Here is an 18,585-nt window from a genome sequence, read left to right as displayed (position 1 = left end):
AGACAGACAATCCCATCCCCTCAAGGAGTTTACATATCATTGAGGGAGGCCGATAAGGAAAAGGAATCAAAGACATCAATCAGATCCTTACAGATTACATAACAGGTGCTAAGATGCAGCAAAGTGCATCGAAGTCACTGCTTCTCTGTATGTTCCCAAAATTCTTTCTTGTGTGTGGGGGGGTGGAAGGGGTGGGTTGTCTGTGGAATCTCAAGTACATATGAGACACAAAAATATAATTTGGTATTTTGAAATGGCCTTTGGTTTGCCACATCCACTGGAAGAAATAAAACAATTTCACAAATCTATGAGGGAGGTGTTATTTGTATCCACATTTTATAGGTGAGGAAACTGAGGCTCAGAAAGGTCACTTAGCAAAGGTTACACAGCTAGTTGGTACAGGGCTGGACTCACACTAAGTGTACATCTAGATGCAAAGCCAGTGCTGTTTTTAAGAGCCCTGCCCCCTGCCCCCAGAAGTGACAGAAATGTTTTCCTACTGTAGAGGTGGTTTTCTTGAGAGTGGAGCTAATGTCTGGCTTTGTTTTGGAATCCCTCTGCAATGGCTACCATTGTCACTCAACACAAAGTCACTTGAAAGTGAGGGTGTAGCGCATTTGGCAGTAAACCAGGTTATGCGTGAGTTCTAAGCCCTTAGAAAGCACCTGGGCTTTCCCTTGTGTTTATGCAACATCCTGCTTGGCCTGTGTGTCAGGATATAGATTGGGCCTCAGCACCTATAGGTAAAGTCTCCCACCCTGGTGGCCCTCCTGGGTGCTGCCTCCTCCTGTGCCCAGGTGCCTTTCTCTCACCATCCTTTTTCTCCTTCCACAGAAGCTCTGAAAGGCACTGGTGTTAAACACATTGAGGTTCTCAGAGGCCAGGGCTACTGTGACTACGGTGTGTTAGAGAGCTTTGTTCCTAACTACCCCACTCCTGACGCAGGCTCTAGGTCTGGCCAGCTGTAGTGGGACCTCAGATCAAGGGCAAGGCTGGCCCCTAATTGTTACACTCCGTGATGATTGTGAAGTCAGCTCACTGCAGCCCCATCCCACTCAAACTAAGGGTGGGCCTACTGTCCTCCAGTTTCTCTCTACTTCCTATTAGCTGGGCTATCCTGCATACTGATGGCTGTGGTTCCCCCAAACCAGATGGCATCAGAGACACTTTTTAAAGTGGGGGATGGGGAGGAAGCCCTACTGAAGAAGGAAAACCTCAACGTGATGAATGCGCTCGATCAACTACCGAAGCCTTTTCCAAACCCCAATTTTATGAACAGGGCTGTTGCTACCAAAGGACTCCCACTTTCTTCAAAAGGCAGTTTGGCTAACTTCTTGGAGTCAGATAACAATCTCATGTAAGATACCAGTCTGGTCCTCCCTTCTTCTTCTTCTTTTTTTTTTTTTTTTTTGGTCCTGGGGATTTAACCCAGGGGCACTTAATCACTAAGCCATATCTCCAGCCCTTTTTTTTTTTTTTTTTTTTTTTGTATTTTATTTAGAGACAGGGTCTTGCTGAGTTGCTTAGGGCCTCGCCAAGTTGCTGAGGCTGGCTTTGAACTCTCAATCCTCCTGCCTCAGTCTCCTGAGCCACTGGGATTACAGGTGTGCGCCACCGTGCCCGCTCTTCCCTTCTAAGGCTGGAGCTGCAGGTGGGAAGAGAGATGTGAAGAAACCTGACTTCTTTGACCTGTCTCAACCCTCCTTGGACTCTCAGGGAAGAGCATGTGTGCAGGTTGGACCTGTCTGTGTGTTCTTCTGCCCCCAGGTCTGTTCTCAGAGCATGTGGGCTGCCCCCTCTAGGAGGCCTTCCAGGATTAGACAAGAGTTTTGTTGATGGTCCTTCTCATCCTGCTTTGTCTGGATAGAGTCTTTACCCCCCCCAATGCACCCCATGGCCTAATCTTCCCCCCTCTGATGCCTCCATCTGCCTGATGATACTCCCCATAGCCTTCCTTCCTTACATTAAGGTTCACTATTACTCTCAGAGTCTGATTTTCCTCTACTTCATGCCACGAAACTCTTTCTGCTGGCAGGACGTCTGGCCCAATATTAAGTTCTGGGAATGTAGAGCAGAATTCCCTGCATTCAAGGAGCAGCTAGCTTGGTATGTGGCAGGGTGGGTAGAGTGCAGTAGCCTCAGACAATAATGAGAATGATATAGCACTGTCTGGTGCTAGGACAGGACACCTAGAGGAACCAAAGGTATCACCCTCTTGGGAGACAGAGAAGGGAGGCTTCTTGGAGAAAGTGGTATTTGAGCAGAATCTCCAGGGAAGGGGTGTTGGTGCAGGGTGATGTGGGCTAAGGGAACTGTATGTAAGGCAGTTTCATGGATATGACCTATCAGGTCACATGCAGCCCCACTTCAGAAGAGGGTTGTACTTAGTTCAATGCTTTGCTGTCATGGTCTAAAAATCCTTAGTAATTTTTTGGACGAGGGGCTCCACACTTCAATTTGCACACACTATGTAGTTGGTCTTAATGATATGGGAGGGATGTGGTATCCATTACTTAAGGTCCTGTAAGTAAGATCTGGTTAAAGTACCCAATGCTTGGAGAAAATTAATGGTGTAGAGGAAAAAGGTCTTGGGCAAGGAGCTTGAGTTGAAATCCAAACTCTACAACTTAGATATATGGCTTCAGATAAGTTCATTAATATCAGAGACACTTGGGCTCTCAAATGTAAAATGGGGCTAACACCCATGCAGCCGGACTGTTGTGAAAAGACGACACATCCAGCATGACATGGTCATGTGGGCCTTCTCTGCTCATGTTACCACCAACATTTCCAATAAATAAATCTGAAATACATATTAGGACAATCTGAAGTATAAATGATATCGGTATCTAGACTCTTCAGCCTACCTTGTTGGGGGAATCTTTTATTCCAAATGTTTATCAAGAAATAGAAAGGGTGAGGGTGTTGGCCTAATCACAGTTTCTCAGGGGTTTGATAAATTGGAGCTCAGGGAGGAAAAATATGGCCAATCAATCTCCATCAAGTAGGAGACTGACCTGGAGTCAAGGACACATAACCTATGAGTTATGACCCATTAACAGCTCCGGAAGTCATTCTAGTTGGTGGAGACCAGTATGATAAAAATGAATTCAAATGCAACCAGGGATTCCAGAGCACATCACACATGGAGTAAGTACTGCTCTGTGAAACGTCTTAGTTATGTGTATGTATACTAAGTGGCCATTTAATATGTATTTTTTTTTTTTTTTTTTTACTTTGGGTTAAGGTAAAAAAAATATTTGAAAGCCAATGTTTTTGGATTGGTGCCCTTTTTTAGTAGAAAACTGAATCGTGTATAAAGTTGGTTGTTTAGTAATAGCAAAAAACTATCAATGATACAAATGTCCATGTTATGGAAAACCATAAAAGTTAAAATGACTGAAGCGGAGCTGCATGTATCAAAAGACATGAATCAAAACAGAACATTGAGTGAAAAAAAAAGCTGCAGATATGTTCTGAATAATATGTTTAATCTACATAAAGCTGAAAACATGAAAATTAATAGATCTTGCTGAGGGATAATATCTATATGTGATGGACCCATAAAGGCATGTAGTAAACAATAGAAAACTTTTAAAATGTACTCCATAAGTTATGTCTGAGAGGGAATATAAATGTGGTGTAAGGGGGAATCATCTGGGGGCTTTAATAATTCTGATAGTTTTATTTGCTTATTGTGGTGCTAGGGATCAAATCCAGGACCTTGCACATGGGAGCTCTCTACCACTGAGCTATAGACAAGGCAAAATGCTGCAGGTTTTATTTCTGAGGCTGGGTGAGGGGTAAATGAAAGTTCAATATGTTATTTATTGTATATATCTAAAATATTCCTTTTTCTTTTTCTGATACTGAGTACTGAGCCTAGAGGTAATTTACCACTGAGCTATATCATCTGCTCTTTTTATTTTGAGACAGGATCTGGCTAAGCTATTCAGGGTCTTGCTACGTTGCTGAGGTTGGCTTTGAACTTGTGATTCTCCTGCCTCAGCCTCCTAAGTTGTTGAGGTTACAGGCGTGTACCACCGTACACAGCAATACTCCATAATTTAAAAAAAAATCAGAATAGAAAACGCTTTTGAGCATTCACTCAATGTGTATTGAACATAATGAAGACTTAATTTACATGATAAATATCATTAGATGTTACTAAATGTAAATTACTTTGAATATTAAACAATATTAAATAAATACTATTAAAACTTTTTTTTTTTTTTGGTACCAGGGATTGAATCCAGAGTTGTTTAACCACTGATTCACCTTCCTAGCCCATTTTACTTTTAATTATTATTTTTCCTCCTTTTTTTGGTGGGGGGGAGTACCAGGGATTGAACTCAGCGGTACTTGACTACTGAGCCACATCCCCAGCCTTATTTTGTGTTTTCTTTAGAGACAGGGACTCACTGAGCCACTTAGGCACCTTACTTTTGCTAACTTGGGATCCTCCTGCCTCAGCTTTCTGAGCCGCTGGATTACAGGCATGTGCCACCATGCCCAGCTTATTTTAAAATTTGACACAGGGTCTTGCTAATGCTCAGGGCTTCACTATGTTGCTGAGACTGGCTTGGAACTTGTGATGTTCCTGCCTTAGCCTCCCAAGCCACTGGTATTGCAGGCCTGTGCCAATACATGCACCAAAACTCTATTTTTTATTAGATATTTGTGGATTTTTCCCCACTCCAGTAGATCGCTGTTGTCATTCCCTGGGGTTCTTGTCCTCACTTTGAAGGGAGGACTTCAAGTTTTAGCAGTTTCTCAAATTGTGGTTTTCACAACACCTGCATGAGAATCCTCTAAATATCTTTTTGTTTGTTTCTTTCAGTCTAGGGATTAAACTCAGGGGCACTTAAACACTGAGCTATATCCTCAATCCTGTTATTTTGAGATGGGGGAGCTCACTAAGTTACTGAGGTTGGCCTTGAATTTGCAATTCTCCTGCCTCAGCCTCCCGAGTGGCTGCTATTACAGGTGTGCCTGACTGAACCGAGTTAAAGATCTTATTAAAGATGCAGCTTTCCCTATTGCATCCCAAATGGGGGGCCAGACATTTTTAGTGGAAGAAACTGGATCTGATCATCTGATCACCTGTCTCCTTCTTGCTCTAGGAAGCCTCTGACAGTGGAAGAATCTGAATACAGCTCTGATGACACCAGCATAACCCCCATCTCATCCAGTTCCTTGAACCCCGTCAAACTGGCTGTGACCCAGCCCAACAGCAGCTTCTTTGCAGGAATGCTGGAGGGTGAGCTGAACAAACTCAGCTTTTCCTCACTGGTCAAGAACCCAGAAAAGGGGGACCTGGCCCTCTGCCCCCATGCATCTAAGACTCAAATGGCTCCTGGTGGTCTGTTGGACCTTGACAACCCCGCACTGGACACAGACACCTCCTCAACACGTTCGGAATCCTCTGTGATCATGAACCTGCCGGAGGCCCCTTTCATCTGTGAACACACAGTCAGCGATTCCACAGCCGTGGTATGTTCTCTGAGTCCATGCCTGTGGCAGAGGCTTGCTATGCTGGTGCTGAGTTCAGCTTCGTGTGGTTTGGGAAGCTGCCTACCACCTGTGTCCTGACCTCAAGTTCATGGTTTAGGGAGCAAGGGAGGGGCTTTTCTGTATAGAACTTCAGTGAAAGGCAGAAGGGGCTCAGGACTGCAGGGAAGATTCAGATCAAGTGCCACCAGAAATTCAGAGGGAAAGAAACATTACTTCCAGCTGCAGGAATAAGCTTGGTGGCTTTTGGTAACACTTGGGCTGGGAGGTAGAGCTTGAGCATCTAGAGGTTGAGAAGAGGCATTCCACAGAGGGACTAACCCAAGCAAAGGCTGCAGGTGGGAAAGTATGGGAGGAATGAGCAGCTGCTTCTGTTGATCCCAGCTCCTAAGTCAGGGCTTCTCACCGGTGTTCCTACAGAACACTATCAACTTATCAAAACCAAGATTCTGGTCTCATCCCTACAGGGGCTGGGAGGGGCCTGGGAATCTGCACCATTGACAAATCCCAGGCGATGCTGATGCTGCAGTTCACAGACCACAAGCTGAGCAGCACTGTCCGGGAGTGTGCAAGAAAAATGGAGTGCAACGCTGGGGGAAATGAGCATGGGCTCATTTTCTGGAGGTTTTCCAACATTAGGCTAGTTTATATATTTTTCTGTAAGCAATTTAGAAAATAAGTCTGGAAGCCTCATGGCTTACAGCAGCATTTTTCAAAGTGTGGCTAGCCTCAGCCTCACATGGTGATTTGACAGAAATTTAAATTCTCATCTTCACTTGAATCAGAACCAGTGTGGCCTACTGAACCAGTAACAGTGGGGATGAAGGCCAGCAGTCTGTTATAATAAGTCCTCCAGGGTATTCTAATGCACACCTAAGTTTAAGAACCACTGGCCTAGATGAAGAAATTGGAATTGGGAGACCAGAAAGGAGACAGCAGGCTCTGGAACGTGAAGTGTTAGCAAACTCCATGAGATGCCGACCTGGGCTTGGCAACCATTGCTGTAGTGAAGTGTATGGGTTCTGGAGCAAAAGATTTGAATCTTGGCTGTCATTTAATTACTGTGTGACCATGGGCCCAGTAACTTGTCCTCTCTGGACCTGTAATGCCACCTGCAATGCATGAGGTGGGCAAGATGATTTCTGAGGTATCTCTCAACTCACATAGACAGTCTAGAAATATGGAATAAGGTGGGTGAGGCTGCCCAGGGAGAGTGGCCCATGCTGTAGGGCCACATGCAGTGTTGTGCACCTCACACCTTCCTTCAGACCTGCCTGAACTCCAGCAGGAACCGGGGATGGGAAGAAGACTTCTGATCCAAGGAAGCTCAGGCCAGGTCTAAGGGAGCTTCGGGTTTTCTTTCCCCTAGATTTCCTGGACCTATACTTTGGGCAAGCAGCAGGTCAGTTTCTACCAGGTCCTGTTACAGGAGGTGAGCAAGAAAAAAGACGATGAGCCACCCAAGGCAAAGAATCGTCCCTGGATCTTCAATAAGATCTTGGGCACCACTGTCAAGCTGATGGAGCTGAAGCCTAACACGAGTTACTGCCTCACCGTCCGCGCAGCCAACACGGCTGGGGTGGGGAAATGGTGCAAGCCCTACAAAGTGAGCCCTGGGAAGAGGGGCCTAGGGCTGAACCAGGGCTGTGGAGGTTGCCCCCGCCCCCATGTCCTTGCTAGTTTTTCTTCTGCCTGGAAAAAATGCCAGAGAGTGTTCTTCTGGGAGCTGTCAGGGATTAAGCCTGCTAGGAATGCAAATGAATGCATTCCCCACAATGTTCCTTTTCCAAAGCCTTTGGCTTTTGGATTCCTTAACTTAGTCCAGGAACTGCAGGAAGGAGAGGGAAGGCCTGGGGTGGGCATGGGTCCAGGGGTGGAACAGACAGACCACAGCTGGGGGAGGTACACCTTGGTGTCACACCTCTTTGGACCTGTGTCGTATGTTGTGACTGGGTTGGATGAGGCTAAGATCACACTTAGCAGGCAAAAAGGGAGCAGAGAGAGGAAGCCAAAGGGAGAGGAAGCCAGGCTAAGGTCTGGGAAGGAATCTGAGGGACTTTCTTGTTTCACTTTAGTTTGCAACCGTGGCCAGTGACTTTAACAGCTTTCCTGAGAACAACCCCATCCAGATCACTGTGCAGCGCAAGGAACCCCAGCGGAGAACTGTGTCCATTGGGCTGGAGGACATGCGGAGGCTGGAGGATTTGGAATACCTATTTCCCTACTAGTAGAGGGCCCCGGACACCCCTCACTGGGGATCAGCCTCAGCCCAGGGCCCTCAGGAACCAGACCATGAGATGTACCGTACCACCATCACCATGCCAGAGAACCACTGACTACCCTGCCGGCCAGGGCCTGGAGGCAGTGGTACTGGAACCCTACCCCTGGGCTACGGCCAAGCCTAGGGGAGCCCCATTCACCTGGAGACATCTCAGGCCAAGCTAAGCCAGGCCAGGCTCAGCCACTGCCCACAGCTGCTAGGCTCCCTCCTTCCCCAGATCTGGGCTGGGTCCAGATTCCTCATTAAAGAACTGCAGGTCATCCAGCACCCCTAAGTTTTTCTTCATGCTGCAGACAGCCTCAGCTGGGCTGGCTGCCACCTACCCTCAAGCTTTTGTTAGGACCAAGAATCCAGATAGGTTGGGGGGGAGGTGGAAAACAGGACAGCCATCCCTTGTGGTTTGGTTCTGCCACTGCCTGTGGTGGGGGAGGAGGGAGGACTGGTACTCAAAAACTAAAACATCTTCACAGACAGAGTCACCCTGGACAGGTGCAGTGGCAGCCCATGGACCATGTGCTAGATATGAGCTCTGGAGGGACACAGTGCAAAGAACACAGGCTTTGGAGCAGGGTCTGATTGAACCATGGCTCTTCTCCTTATTTGATGTGAGGGCAGGGCCGAATCGTGTAAGCTTCCTGGACTCGGTAGCTCATTCAAAGTATAAGGAAGAGAGAACCTTTCAGATACAGGTGCAGGATTACTTGGAACACAGCAGAACAAGTGTCTGCACCAGGAAGGAGCGCAGCAACTGGCAGCTCTTTCTGCCCTCATGTGGAGGGAGAGATTTGCAAGGTGCAGGCTGAGATCCAGTTAGGTGCTGTGCAGTCTCAAAAGCACAGGCAGGGCTGGGGCAGGGGTGGGGTGGAATGAGGTATTAGAAATGGAGGCAGGATGCATGCTGGGCAAGGTCTTGGTCAAGGTCCTAAGGAGGTCTTGGTGTGGATTCCTTTCATATTTGAAGGTTCTCACAGGGCAGAATCATCCTAACACCTATGCCCACAAATGTTAAGAGTGTTCTCAGTACGGCCCCACTGCCACCCTGTCAGAGGGGGAGTCCTCTCGCTTGCCCATGGCCTTCTGTAGCACAGAGCTCAGCACCTAGCAGGGCCAAGTGTGCTGCAGGAGAAGCAAGAGGCAACTGCTTTCTAGCTGTACTCTACCCTGGCCAGTGCACACAGACACATGTGGCCAGTGTCTGCCATGGACAGCACTGCTTTAACCTGTCTTCTGGCCACGGTCACACTGGCCTCTCCCTTATGCATGGGGGAGAAGAAGGGCAATTCCTGGTCAGAATGGTTTTGCTATCACCCAGAATAAGGAAGGGGGTCAAAGAGATTTAGCAGGTCCACGGCTGAGCCCTAGGATTCTAGGACAAGGAACTGTAACCTGAACACACAATATATAAATTATTTATTTGGTCATAGAATCTGGGGTCTGACCCTGAACATAGCTGATACTTGGAAAAGGAGGCGGGGGCAACAACGGAGGCCTCACATACAGCCTGGCCTCCCCACTGCTGCCAGCACCAGCAAGGGACCGAAGAGTGCCCAGAGCAGGCAAAGGACCAGTGGGGAGACCCCACCAGGGTCTGTCAAGGACAGGAGGCCTCTGCTGGTGAGGAGGGGGTGTGCACTCCCATCCTGGTCTTTGTTTTCTGGCAGGGCAGGCAGCAGGCAGAAGCCAAGTTCAGGTGGGAGTCAGAACTGTGAGACTTCATCTTCTCCATCTGTGGGGAAGGGAAGGAATCAGGCTGGGATGCCTCTGTACAATCCCAGGAGCCCACTGTAGGGGATGATCTTTTTTTTTTTTTTTTTAACTTTATTATTTGTACGTGGTGCTGAGGATCAAACCCAGGGCCTTGCATGTGCGAGGCGTGCGCTCTACCACTGAACCACAATCCCAGCCCATGAACCACAACCCCAGCCCAGGATGATCTTTTGATGACCTGAGAGTCATCAAAACCTGGCACTGTACCTGCTCTAGCCATGCAAACCCAGGCTATGTGCCCTCTGCCTGCCTCAGCCAGGACTCCACCTAGGACCTGGACTCTGATGTCCACTACCAGTGACAATCCTTTGCAAGTGCTTCAGTGTCAGAGTGTGTTCGCCCTCCTCCATGATCCTCTATGAAGGTTCAAAAATTCCCAAGAGCCAGATTGTTTCCTGTGATTTCACACCAAAAAGCAGAACCAGGATCTGCACTCAGGTCTCAGGACTCTAACAAAGACTGAGTGCCTTGTGCTGGCGACCTGCACACACTGCTAGAGAGCAGCCTGAGTGCGGTCAGGGCCTCACAAATTCCCTAACTCCTGCAGCCCTCCACGTGCCCACTGAGGACCTGGCTTCATACACCACCGCAAACTCTGAGTACCAGGATGGTCCCTGAGAATGCCATGCCACAAGGGAAAGAATGCAAAGAGGGACCAACCCACTCAAGGGTAAGAGGAACACCTCAACCACCACCTCCCCACACTCACATCCGGAGGCACTTGTCCTTCCCGCCACTTGCCACTCTCTGGCCATCTGGACTCCAGTCAACAGCATAAACCTAAACATGAAGAGGAGGGGAAGGACAGTGGAATGGTGAGGGGAGAAGGGCCAGGGTGCAATCCCAGCCCCCTCCTGCCTGAAGTGGCAGCCCACCTCATCAGCATGGCCTGGCAGGTCTGTGGCCAGCTTCTGGGCCTTCACGTCCCACACCTTCAGGGTGCTGTCACTGCTACCACTGACCAGCAAGCGGCTGTCAGCTGACCATGCAATCTGATAAACAGCAGCCACATGGCCACGCAGGGAAGCCAGGTACCTGGGCCAGGGGAAGATAATGATGGAGATTATGAAACAGGTATGAAGTGTCCCCCATTCCCACAGCAGTGGTTCTCAGCCTTGGCTGTCTGCTAGAATTACCTGGGAATTTTTATAGAACTGTGCTGCCTGGCCTAGGTGCCAGCCCATTTTAATCATTGCAGGTCATTACTATTTTGTAAAACTTCCCTAAATGAATTGCTCTGGGGTGTCTGGTGCCAGGCTTCCTACCTGCATGGCTTCACGTGCCTTAGAATCCAATGTGGCCACCTGCCTAGCCCATCTGTTTGACATCCCCCAGCATAGCAGCTGCTCGCTGACAGGTGGCCTGGAGTAACTGTGGGCCAGGCCCACCTGGAACTTTCAAGTCAATATAGTCTATCTGTGACAGTGTGGACAAGCAATTAGGCCTGAGACTCAGTTTCTTTATTTGAAAAAGGAATTAAACAACTTATTACACAGAGCTGCTGTGTGAAAATACACAATAACTGACAGTTTCCCTTCAGCCCCAACAAGGGTTCCCCTTTTTCTTGTCCCTGATGCATGTCTTTGCCTTGCCTCTGACCTAGTTAACCCCAAGACATTACAACCCCTTACACTAGGGCTTCTGACACTTTTAACTGGTAGCAGTATCACCTGATGAGTCTGCATTTTCCATTATGCTCCCGGGAGACGCCAATGCCACTGGCCCAGGGTTCACACTTCGAGGGCAACGTAACGACTGCACCACAGCCCTACTTAGGGTTCCACTTTCTCGAGGGCTGCCACACCCCTGGTCCTCTGGCAAGCTCTAAGGTCATTTCTTTACTTTGATGTGAAGGGATCTAGCATTTTTAGTGCCCACTTAGTGCTGGTCCCAAATTTACTATCTCACTGATCCTTGTAACAATACTGAAAGAGGCAGAAACACAGAAATCTAGACAATTGCTGAGGCAACATCAAATGCCTTTTATAGCTATTGCGTCCAGAGGCACACTGCCCCAACTCACCTGCCAGTCCTACCGTCCCACAGCTTGATGGACTTGTCGAAGGAGGCACTGGCCACAATGCGGGAGTCAGGAGAAAAGAGCACCTGGTTGATGAGGGCTTGGTGTCCCGTCATCCGTGCGAGGGGCTTCTTATCCTCTGCTGGGGACCACAGGAATAAGGTGAAGTCGTCTGAGCCAGACACCAGCCTCTCTGGGCCCTGGCCCTGGGGAGGGGGGCAGAAAGTACACCATATTGGATATGGTCAGACACTGACCGCACACACCAGGGACACAGGCTAGGGCTAACTAGGAGAAATGAGGCTACTTGTTCACACGTGACTCTAGGCAAGTCAATTCACCCAAAAGGAAAATGAAATCCTGTATGTTCACGGAATCATTTCTATGATATAAAATTATATGACAAAGCAGGTACAGATTGGTATATTAAAAAAAGGAACGGGCTGGGGTTGTGGCTCAGCAGTAGAGCACTTGCCTCGCAGTGTGAGGCACTGGGTTTGATTCTTAGCACCACATGAAGGTATTTGTCCACCTACAACTAAATATATACACACACACACACATATGTATGTGTGTGTGTGTGTGTGTGTGTGTGTATATAAATAAAAATCAAATACAAGACACTGGTAGCAATGGATGCTTCCATAAGGAATGGTTGGATGTGCAAGAGATGAGTGATGTTTTACAAAATACCTTTTTATAAACTTTGAACCTTAGACCATGTGAATGTGGCCCTTAAACACACACACACAAAATAAAATGATCCCCAGTGCATTTAAGATTTAAGGATCACAAATGAGAATTATTACGAACAGGTTTTCAGTGGTGCAGGTCTATTCCCAGCTATCCAGAAGGGAGACTGAAGCAGGAAGATTGCAAATTCAAAGCCGGCCTGTGCAACCTGGAGAGTCCTTGTCTCAAAAAACTTAACAAAAAACTTTTCAGAATAGGTACTCTGTGAACTGGGGATAGAAGAGACTAGAAGGGAACAGAGGCCCAAGTGTCTGAGAGAGTGTTTCAGTGACCAGCTGAGAAAAATACACAGAGCTGGGGAAGCACGAGGCTGGCACACACTCACCCGCACGAGGTTGTACCGGCTCAGGGCCCTTTCCTTCAGCTCCTGCACTGTGTCCAGGTACCACAGGAGAAAGAAGATGGGGAATAAGGCTGATTAGAAAATCCAGTACAAACAGCAACATCCCCATGATGCTGGAGAACTGCCTCCTTCTCCGGCAGCCCTCTCCCCTCCTCCTCTCACTCACAGGACCCCTGCAGGTCTTGGGCATTAACTGTGGCCTCGGCAGGCTCAAAGGCTCCTGTGCGCAGGGCATAGTCAGTGCTGAGTGCCATGGTATTCACCCAGTGGCCATGGCCTTGAAGAGTCCGGCACAGCACACCCTAGGGTGGAGGGAGATGGATCAGACACACATATAACCCACTTCCACCTTGGAAGATCAGCCCCAGGAGACCAGCATGGGATAGGAATCCAGACCCTGAGACTTCAGCACCCATTCACTATGATCTTAATCAAACCACCCATGGGTTCAAGTTTCTGTTTATATATGAAATGAGAGGACTGGCCTGTTTCATGGAAGAGAAGTCCACCAGAATAAAAGGGCTCCAGTCAAATAGCTTTGGGATATGGTAGGTTTTAAAAAGCTAACCAGGCTTCGCACATCAGGACTTTCCAGAGCTAGACTAGGCTAATGGGGGGAAAGGAGGTGCTGGAATCCCCATAATAAAGCAGCACCAACCTCAGAGCCCCTTGTTGCAGCAGCACCCTCCTGACTGGACTCTCAGCACATTCGGGAAACGCTGGACTTGCTGAGGCCAAGGGTGCTCCCAGTTCCAGCACTGTGTGCGCCCAAATTTGCCAGAATGGCTTCTGTACCCTCCCAGTTCTTACATCATGGGCCCTCCAGACTTTGATGGTACGGTCCTGGGAAGCAGAGTACAGAAGCCCATCTCCTCCCCACCGGAGACAGGTGACTGACTGCGTGTGCCCGGTGAGGATTCTCTCACAGCGGCCTGCAGTTGTGTCCCAGACCCTCACACTGCCATCCTTGGAGCTACTGGCCACGTAGCGGCATTCAGGGTTCCTGCCAAGGGGAAGGGAAATGTGCTCTTATTTCTGACCTGGCAATGCCGTTCGGCTCACAGCACCTCCCATTCCCAACTCAAAGGCCAGGGACAATCTCCTGATAGCTTCCTGACCCCAAGATCTGGCTGCTCTGCAAGATAGTTCCCAAGCCCAACCATGAGCAGCCTCCCTGCAAGTGGCAGGGTAGGTCTAGATCTAGAGGCCCCACCCCCTGTCAAGCCATTACTGACGTCCAGATGCCCATCATACCCTTCAGGAAAGTGTCTCTGCATCAAACAGGAAAGGGGGCAGCTTTGATCCTGGCTAATTTGTCCCAGCTCAGTTAGTGTCACTTACACATGGAGGGGCTCCCAGCTCAAGCCCGTAATCCACTTGCTGTGGCCGGCAAGGGTCCTGCCCACCTGCTTCCCTGTGCTTGGGTCCCAGAGGAGAAGCTGAAGAACAGAAACTCACTGAATAATCCTTTCCAACCTATCCCAAAGGTCCCCTGGTTACCTACTACCCTTATACCTAACACTTCCTGAAGATCCCAGGACCCTATTCTGAACTGGCCCTAAGTCCTTAGTTTTTTTTTTTTTTTGTACTGGAAATTTAACCCAGGGGTGCTTTACTACTGAGGTACATCCCCAGCCAGCCCTTTTTGTTTTTTGAGGCAAGATCTCACTAAGTTGCTAAGGCTGGCCTTGATCTTTTGATACTTCTGCCTCAGTCTCCCAAAGCTGCTAGGATTACAGGTGTGGACTACCTCACCACACCTGGCTGCTTAGTTATCTTGACACCACCTACCTGGCCATTCTTGCAGCCTGAGGCTAGCTTCTTGCCATCTGGGGACCAGGATATGCTAAGGACCCAGTGTCTGTGTCCTAAGAAAGCAAGGGAGAGAGAAAGGGGGGCCCACATCCATCTTCATCCTCAGTGCCTAACAATGCACGGCACATTGCAAGCACTCCTAAACCAACTGCCCAAAAAAACGAATGCCAAGAAAAGGGGAGACGAGGATCCTAGGCTGAGGGAGAACGCAGCCCAAGTGCTGGAGCTGTGCATATTGCTGCGCATATCACACCATCACTTTCTAATAATTCCTTATGGGACACGTGGTATAAAGGGTTTCCACACACAACATCCCTTTTAATTCTAATATAGGGAGCAAGACAAGAATTATCCTTTTCCAGATGTGAAGACAGAAGCTTAGGCAGGCAGCATGACCTGCAACATATAAAATCATCCCAGTATATTCCTAGCACATAACATATAAAATCATATAAAATCATCCTAGTATATAGTACAGCACTCACTCTCCTAGTGTGGTTCCCAGACTAGCACCATCAGCATCATCTGGAACTTGTTGGGAATGCAAATTCACAGGCCTTACCCCAGATCTACCAAAACAAAAACTCAGCAATCTGTATTTCAACAAGCCCTGGAGGTGATTCTAATGTATGCTAAAGTCTAAGAACAACTATGGCAGAGGTTGGATTTAAGCCAGGCTCTCCTTGCTAAGGGGTAGTCAGCTCCTCTCCACAAGGCCATGTTGATTTTGGTCCAGTCTCTACCTGTTTTAAGTGGCTGGCTAGTCTCAAGGACACAGTCTCTATCTAGGAATAGGGACCCAGAAATTGGATGGTAGGGGGGTTAGAATTGGCTCTGAGCTTCCCCACAAACTAAAAAGAGCTGGGCAAGTCAGCCACCTTAAGACCCCAAGTGGCTACATACATACTGACCTTTGCATGTGAAATGTGGTGTCTCTGTGCTGAGATCCCAGAAGCGCACAGTGGTGTCTCCGGAGCCACTGGCCAAGTACCTGGGGAAGAGAAGAGGCCCCTAGACTGTGGCAGTGCACCCCAGATGCTGCACATGTGCATTTCTGTTGCCTATCCAACCATCTGTGAACAAAATCTGGGATAGGACTCCTTCCTCTCCCTGAGGAGGAGAAATATGGCAATGATGCCATTTGGGAGAAGACCCCAGGAGGCCACTTCACCTCCTTCCTGATAGGAAGGACCACAGTGATAACCTGCCCTTTCTTTCCCCCTTCTTAGTGCTGGGGTCAAACCCAGGGCATTCAGCGTGCTAGGTGAGCATTCTACTACTGAGCTACATTCCAAGCCCTTTTTAAAATTTTGAGCAGTCTCAGTTGTTGAGGCTGGCCTTGAACGTGCAATTTTCCTGCCTCAGCCTCCAACATTGCTAGGATTAAAGGCATGAGCCATTACACCTGGCTGTAACTAGCTTTGGAAGCTTTTCATATCCTCAGAGGGCTCTGAGAAGAAATGAATCCCAGTTTCATGGGAAATAAATGAATTCAGAAAGGTGAAGTGACTCATTCAAGTCACATAGCTCAGAAGGGATGAACCTGAAGCTCCCATGCTCTGACATCAAGTCCATGAAAGACTCTTCCAAGGCAGGTATCCTTAGCCCTTGGAAAACAAACCTCAATAGGGAAGTCCCTTACTTGCAAACTGGGTCCAGAGCTCAAGTCTATGGTAGGCAACATTAATCTTAACTCTGGGACACTCTCCCCACCCCAGTTAGAGACGGCATCCCCAGACCCCAACCACAATTCTACAGCTATCCTTACTTTCCCGTGGGGCTAAAGGCCACAGAAATGACTGCTTCACTGTGACCCTCCAAGGAGCTGGTGCAGCGGGTCACGGCTCGGACCCTGAAGATGGCTTGTGGCTGGTAGATGATGTCTAGGATCTTCTCTGTCTCCACTGCCTGGGACTCCAGTGTCTTCCCCAGTGAGGAGGTGATTTCAGCATCATGGACAAAGAAAGCCAGGGGCAGGGGATCCTCCTGCAAAACAATGGTGAAGGGCAACTCTACTATGCAGGACATACAGGGTCCACCTCTGCCCTGGACACTCCCCAGTGAGCGGTGGGAGGTAAGGTTGCCTTCTTTACAGCCACTCTTCTTGGGATACCCCTATCAGTCCCCATATAGCAGGATGTTTTAATCCTTGAAGAGCAATCTTAGGACATTCACATAATCTGCATATCACAACTATCCTGGGAAACAGACATTACTATTCCCATTTGATGGATTAAAAAAATAGGCTCAGAGCAACTAAATAATTAGTTCAATGTCCTATTGCTAGTGACTAATTCAGGTTATCTGGTGTTCTGCAAAAAGAACAGCAAGATTCAGGGTTAGGGTCACCACATAGCATTATTTGGTATCTTCCAAACCATCCCACTAGTCTATACCTGTGTTAGAAGCATCTGAAAAGCGGATTTAAAATGCGGACGGACTGTTTGCCTGGTCTGGTTTAGTAAGTGGGGTAGGGGCCAAGAACTGCATTTTTAGGCACTACCCCTCCCCAGCAGAGAGCAGCACTTCATAAACACTGATTGAAAGGTTAAGAACACTGGTTTGGAGTCTGTCAGACTTGCATTCCAATTCCATATCTATCACCTGGGGATATTAATATGTCCCTTCTTAAGGGGCTGTGACATGGAATCAAGGAGATTTGGCACCCAACGCGTTCAAAATGTGGCCTCTGCGCAGGTGAACACGATGTGAAAGGGGTAAAGCGCTTTCACACGGATCCCACCTTCTGCCCTCACAGGGAGGCGGGTGGGGACCCTCGCAAGGCAGGCCACCCACTGTCGGCTAGCGGAGGGGCCCCTGAGATCCTCGATCTCCTGGTCCTCCACTGGGTCCACCCTGGGGAGGAGAAGCCGGGCCGCTCACCTGCGCCAGCAGCGCGTTGCACACCAGCTGCAGCTTGTCGGGAGTGATGTCCACGGGCACGTCGAACGGGGAGCCCAGCAGCTGCCCGCCCTCATCCTGGAACTGCACTAGCAGCCGCTGCACATCGGGCGCCGCCGTCTCGTCCTGCGCGAACAAGCGGGGTGTCGGTGAGCTTCGCAGCCCGATCGCTGGCCCCGGCTTTGCCTCCCACCGGCCTCGGGGACCCCGCCCGGCGCCGAGCCACGGAGCCCCCGCCCCATCTGAGCACACCCACCACCACTGCGGCCGCCATCCTGCGTCCCCACGTGGAGGAGAAAGATTCCGGCAGGGACAGAGCGCCGTCGCCGTGCCGCGCGTGGCCGCCGACGGCCACAGCGCCCTCTGGGGTTCGGAGGAGAAGAGTCGGGCCGTCCCTAGCCGGGACTCTGGATTTCCTCTGATCAACAGCCTTTCCATATTTGTCCCCGCGGTGCCTTCCTGGGTATAGGCAACCTTTTTAGACTCTTCGCGACAGGGATTCTTGCCCTGTTTTATAAATGAGCAAACCGAGGAGTTGGGAAGTTAGTGACTTACCTCCAAATCACAGAGACAGAAAACTGCAAAGGCTGAGTGGGCTAAGTTCCAGTCAGCGCACCTGGCAGGGGTGGCTTACGAAGTCAGAAACTATTATTCTTTTTAAAAATGGGTGGAGTCAATTAATATTTGATGATCACAAAAGCAAATAATCTCAGCTGGACATGATGGTGCAAACCTACAATTCCAACTACTTGAAAGGCTGAGGCAGGAGGATGACAGTTTGGGGCTAGCCTTGGGCACTTAGCTAGATCCATACTCGAAATAAAAAATAAAAAGGGCTGGGATGTAGCTCAGTGATGGAGTGACCTGTCTCGCACACTATGAGGCCCTGAGTTTGATCTCCAGCACTGCAAAGAATTGGGGGTGGGGAGGGGGATGAGGTGGGGGGTGGGGATGGGGGCGCAAACCATCTACAGTTACCAGGGCTGTACAGCAATAATAATAACAGTAATGATAGCACTGTGTCAGGCATTGTTCAAAGTGCTTTATATATATAACTCATTTAATCTTCACAACAGCCCTTTTCTCTTACATTTCTGATGAGGAGTCTAAGCAAAGAATAATGAACATGAGCTCTCTTATTGGTCACTTGGGGTCTTCTCCAGCCACTCTCCTGTCCCTGGCTCTTCTGGCAGT

The 18,585-nt window shown here is 48.9% G+C and overlaps 2 protein-coding genes across 2 annotated transcripts; one reads left to right on the top strand and one right to left on the bottom strand.

The window, feature by feature from the left end:
- Positions 1-1,151: 1,151 nt before the first annotated feature.
- Fndc8 (fibronectin type III domain containing 8) lies at positions 1,152-7,739 on the top strand. Its single transcript, XM_076869114.1, has 4 exons — positions 1,152-1,357; positions 5,124-5,493; positions 6,881-7,117; positions 7,587-7,739. Exons 1-4 carry the CDS (start codon positions 1,152-1,154, stop codon positions 7,737-7,739), a joined length of 966 nt encoding a protein of 321 aa, XP_076725229.1.
- A 1,477-nt stretch (positions 7,740-9,216) lies between these two features.
- Positions 9,217-17,689, bottom strand: Nle1 (notchless homolog 1). Its single transcript, XM_076870347.1, has 13 exons — positions 17,648-17,689; positions 17,374-17,517; positions 16,259-16,476; positions 15,402-15,481; positions 14,467-14,543; positions 14,017-14,114; positions 13,486-13,678; positions 12,842-12,977; positions 12,658-12,704; positions 11,583-11,785; positions 10,435-10,594; positions 10,269-10,339; positions 9,217-9,518 (listed from the first exon to the last, which is right to left on the bottom strand). Exons 1-13 carry the CDS (start codon positions 17,663-17,665, stop codon positions 9,506-9,508), a joined length of 1,458 nt encoding a protein of 485 aa, XP_076726462.1. The 5' UTR covers positions 17,666-17,689; the 3' UTR covers positions 9,217-9,505.
- Positions 17,690-18,585: the final 896 nt, after the last annotated feature.

The sequence above is a fragment of the Callospermophilus lateralis genome, chromosome 11 (genome assembly GCF_048772815.1).
Source record: "Callospermophilus lateralis isolate mCalLat2 chromosome 11, mCalLat2.hap1, whole genome shotgun sequence".
Classification (NCBI taxonomy): domain Eukaryota; kingdom Metazoa; phylum Chordata; class Mammalia; order Rodentia; family Sciuridae; genus Callospermophilus; species Callospermophilus lateralis.
Note: the sequence above shows the minus strand (reverse complement) of the source record. Positions and strands in the feature narration are given on the sequence as shown.